The following is a 4,800-nucleotide window of genomic DNA, read 5'->3' on the forward strand; positions in this document are numbered from 1 at the left end:
TGGCAACCACCACCACCACCACCACCATACTACCACCGCAACTCCACTGTATTTAACTAGAAATTTCTCTCTCTCTTTGTTCATCTCCCCCGATCTCCACCGCTACTATGGCTATCTATTGTCGCTGGAACTCACTATCGATATCCTCTTGGTTTTCGTCGCCTTCTCTCTCTCTTTACCCAGAAATCGGGGTTGTTGTGGTGCTCTATTTACCCAGAAATCGGGGTTGTCGATCTCTTCCTTCTCTTGGTAATTTTCCAGATCTGATTGTTTTCTAGGTTCCATGGATTTGTTGAGGGTTCGCGGGCTTCGTGGTGGGTGGTTGGTGATAGGTGGTGGTTCGTTTGTATATGGTTTGTGGATCGTGGTTCGTGCTGGGAGCTGGGTCAAAATCGGGGTGTTGGGTCGAAATCGTGGGTGGTGCTGGGTCAAATTCGTGGTTTTGGGTCAAAATCGGGGTGTTGGGTCAAAATCGGAGGCGGTGGTGGGTCGAAATCGTGGTTGTGGGCGCAATTAGGGATGGTGGTGGGTCGAAATCGTGGTTCTGGTTTCGATTGTGGTGGTGGTGGTGGTCGTGGTATGGTGCTAGGTGGTGGTGCTGGTTTGCTGCTAGGTGGTGGTGCTGCTGCTGATAGGTGCTAAGTGGTTGTATTTGATTTTTTTTTTGGGTTGGATTAATACTAAACACATGCCATTATATTTTGTTAATTACACTTACCATCTTTTGCCTAGGAGTCCGCAAACTCCCTCTTTGTTGCGAGTAAATCGTAACGGAGGGAGTATATGGTATGACTTTTTTTTTTTTTATTTTATTATTCCATCCTCTATTTTATTTCTACTGAATTTTGACATTTTACTCATAAAAATAAAATAAAAAAGCTATGTTAGTTATATGTTATCAATATTGAAACACATATATCCTAGATACCTATCAAATTGCAAAATTAATCACACAAATATATTTTTCAATATTGATTACATAGCATATCTCTAACTAACATAAACACAAAATGGAAAACAAAAAATAAAATCAAAATGACAAACAAAGATTTTAAACATATGCTTACACAAAGAATGTTGCAATCCAAGATTTGTTTCAAAGAATACTCAGCTCGATCATATGGTAATAGGGTGCTTTTACAACTTGGATAACAGATTTCGACACTCATAGAGTCATAGTCTCATACTAACATAATATACAAGTAATTTAAAACATGATACAATTATAAATTTACAGTTTAATTTGTGCCTTAGAAAAGCCAATCTTTTTTAATTAACATGTATACAATTATATTTGTAAAAGTGAAACTGAATAATTGAGTATAATTCCAGATTAATTACTAATTCAAGTAAAATTAAGTACAAGTAGATTAGTAGGGGCACATGTTTCCAGCACATAAGGAGAAGAATGTCTTGAAATAAAAGACACAAATAAGTTATATTTCATGTACTTGAACGACAAACATAAATAATCAAATCAATATATACTGCATAATTACTGTCATAAATATTAGTCAGTCTAAAACCCTAATTTATGTTTAAATAATTATAGGGTTACTTTATTTAGCAAAAGAGAAACGAATCATCTATCTCATTTTACTTAAACGCAAGGAATCTTTGAGAAGAAATTCAACTTAAAATTACTAAAGAATATAATTAATTAATAATTAATTTGACTAAATCATGACCTAATTGTCAAAGATGCAAACTTTACCTTGTAAGATTATTCATATAGACTTTAATTAGATCAATCAACAATTATAACAATACACTTAAACTATGTAGAGATGAAATTAATAAATAAAAATTCTCTGATATATTACCCATGAATCTAGATTTGTATTGGTAATTTGTGGTAGAATCCAATACCTAAAATCAACTCTTATTTACATCTGTCGTTTGTGGCTTTCTACCCACCCGAACAAAAATCGAGGTTGAATGAACCAGATTCAATAAGTAAATTAATAAATAAAGCGATTTTTCATTATTGATAATATGGTAAAGGGGGCAAAATTTCGCAAAATTAATTGAGGGATTCTTTTACCCAGTTAGGACCCTATCAAATTCAATTAGTACTCTTTAATTTAACACAAGAGATCTAGTAATTAATTAACAAATCTCTTCCTTACAAATTAGGTTATAAATTAAAACTCCATACTTTTGTTTTAATCTCATAAATTAAACAACCATAAACAAGCTAAAATAACAAATAAAATTAAAAAAAAAAAGCCAAAATATATATGTATTACCAAGCTAGCAACTCATAAAAGTTGTTGATCGATGACAAGCATCAACCATGGATATTTTCCCTCTCCTTGTTTTGATTAGCAACCCTTTCTCCTTCGAATTCACGGTATCGATGAAGGTACCTCTTCAAAGGGTCAGCATACTCATCAAACCCTAGAGAAGACAAGGCCCAACAAATATCATCACCATTGACAGTTTTGCGCTTCTCTTTGTGACATTTATCGGAGGCTTCACCCGTAACAAAGCTAATAAACTCGGAAACACACTCTTGCATAGTTTCTTTAGCTTCCTTAGAGATTTTCGCATTTGGGGGTAATATATGCTTCATTATTCTCCCAACATTAGCTATAGGGAGCAAACGATCTTGCTCTTTAATAGTCCCTAGGGCTTGATCTTCGTGCTCGTGATCATCGTGCTCATTCGAGTTCCTTATGTTACTACCCTCATGGTAAATATTTTGATTGTAATTACCATGTTGTTGTTGAGATGATGAAGAAGTTGGTGTAGGGTTATAGTTGGGAAGTAAACTTCTATTTGAGTAAGAAGAGGTTATGTTATCAACCATTATTATTTGTGTTTTGTATTAAAAAGAATGAGAGAAAAGAAAGTAAAGAGAAACTTGATAGATCCTCTTAACGAGAGACACGTTGCTAATGGTTTCAAATTGCTCTTTGTGTTGTCTTATATATATAGGCACTTATTCACAATTAATTAATTAATATTATATTATATGATTATGTAACTAAACCTTTACCAAAAGTTTGTGCGCGAAATAAATGGGATGGATTTTAGCTTAAGTTTCTAATACCTTTTCCAAATTTTATCTATTTTAATCTGATAAATTTTTGCTTTGAAATAGTATCTTGATTTTATTGGATAATCACATATACATACTTTCATATTATTTCAGCTTTGAAAAGTTTAAGGTATAAAGGATATATTCCACAACACATTTTAGACACTTTATCAAAATTTATTATGATTGTTTGACAAATGCTTTAAACAAATACAAAGGACTTAAATTAAAATGTTAATTTTAGTACTATTTAGAAAGTGGTGCTAAAATTTTTGTATATATCAATCTAAATTACTTTACTCTTACATCATAATACTTGTTGAAGTAATTTTATACATACCTACAAAAAAAAAAGTTCTATCAACCTATTGATTTCAACTATTACTTTATTAATTTCAACTTCTTTTTGCATGTATTATAATGCCGCCAAACATAAGTTATTTTTTTAAAAATTAGTATTGATAAAGCAGCCATAAGGACGGGTGATGAGATTGAATTAATGTCAGAATCTTCTGAAATCAGAAAAGAAAATTTAACCACCTGAACTATCCCTCACTCACAATATAGCTAGCTTAATTAATTAATTAACATGCACTTCTTTTTTCTTTTTCTTTTTTATTTTTTTTGATTAGAATTAACATGCACTTCATTTTATTTTATAATATTTTTTCTACTCACTACTATAGATTTTGTCAAAGTTAACAAAACTGTGTTGCCTTTCTTTGTGATCGAGTTGTATAAGAGAAAGAAATTAGGACTTTTTGTTAGAAATTACCTTTCAAAAGCAATTTTTTGTGACAAACTTCCTTATAAAAAAAATGTTGTAAGAAACTGCCTATTAAAATAAAAATGTTGTAAACAACTATTATTCATCAAATTTTCGTCTTTGACTAATTTATCCGCCGTTGACCACACTTGGCTGGTCACATGATAGGTGGGTAGGTGGCAGTGTTGGTGGGACATAAAAAAATAAAGGTTTTTTAAAGTTCACATGATTGGCAAGTGGGTGGTCAACGCTAGAAAAATTAGTCAACGGTGAAAATTTAGTGAAATGGTAGTCTTTTACAACATTTTCATTTTCATAGATAGTTTCTTGTAACAATTTTTTTATGAGGTAGTTTGTCACAAAAAATAATTATTAATATATAGGTAGTTTCTGACAAAAAAATCCAAGAAATTATCATGAATTGATGGGTGGTTAATTGAAGGTTGTACACTACTGGAATATAAATGTATTTGATTGAAGCTTTATGCATTTCTCTCTTTAAAAAAAAATTTAAAAAAGCTTTTATGCATTAGTTACAATTATTAGGGGAAAATACAAGTTAGATAAATGAATTTTTGTTATTCTGATGGCATTTTTGTAAATATATTGAAGAAGCAGGGTCACTTATTCAGTACTTTTGGTGAGCTGTCCAATTACTGTTTGCTTTTTACTTTTACTGTTTGGTGAAGAAATTACACATGTACACCTCAACTAGTATATGAAAAGACGCATATACCCTCCATTAGTACTTGAAAAGACAACTATACTCCCAGATAAACAAATTTTGTTTATCTGGGGAATTGACTAGGTATCCCTCAATTATTAGGCCGTCCTACCGCCTAAACTTAAATATTAAATTTGTGGCAAATCAATTTTTCAAAACTTCACAAGGTTAAATAATTAAATATTATATTCCATTATCATATACTACATACTACGTTTGTGATTCAAAGCCAATCCCACTACACACAATACATGACAATAATACAAG

General features: G+C 31.5%; 1 protein-coding gene across 1 annotated transcript; it reads right to left on the bottom strand.

Annotated features, from left to right (window-relative positions):
• Nucleotides 1-1,999: 1,999 nt before the first annotated feature.
• On the bottom strand, nucleotides 2,000-2,890 carry LOC110712295 (nuclear transcription factor Y subunit B-5-like). Its single transcript, XM_021890752.1, has one exon. The coding sequence runs from the start codon at nucleotides 2,810-2,812 to the stop codon at nucleotides 2,291-2,293; it is 522 nt and encodes a 173-aa protein (XP_021746444.1). The 5' UTR covers nucleotides 2,813-2,890; the 3' UTR covers nucleotides 2,000-2,290.
• Nucleotides 2,891-4,800: the final 1,910 nt, after the last annotated feature.

This window comes from Chenopodium quinoa, unplaced genomic scaffold (assembly GCF_001683475.1).
Source record: "Chenopodium quinoa cultivar QQ74 unplaced genomic scaffold, ASM168347v1, whole genome shotgun sequence".
NCBI lineage: Eukaryota > Viridiplantae > Streptophyta > Magnoliopsida > Caryophyllales > Amaranthaceae > Chenopodium > Chenopodium quinoa.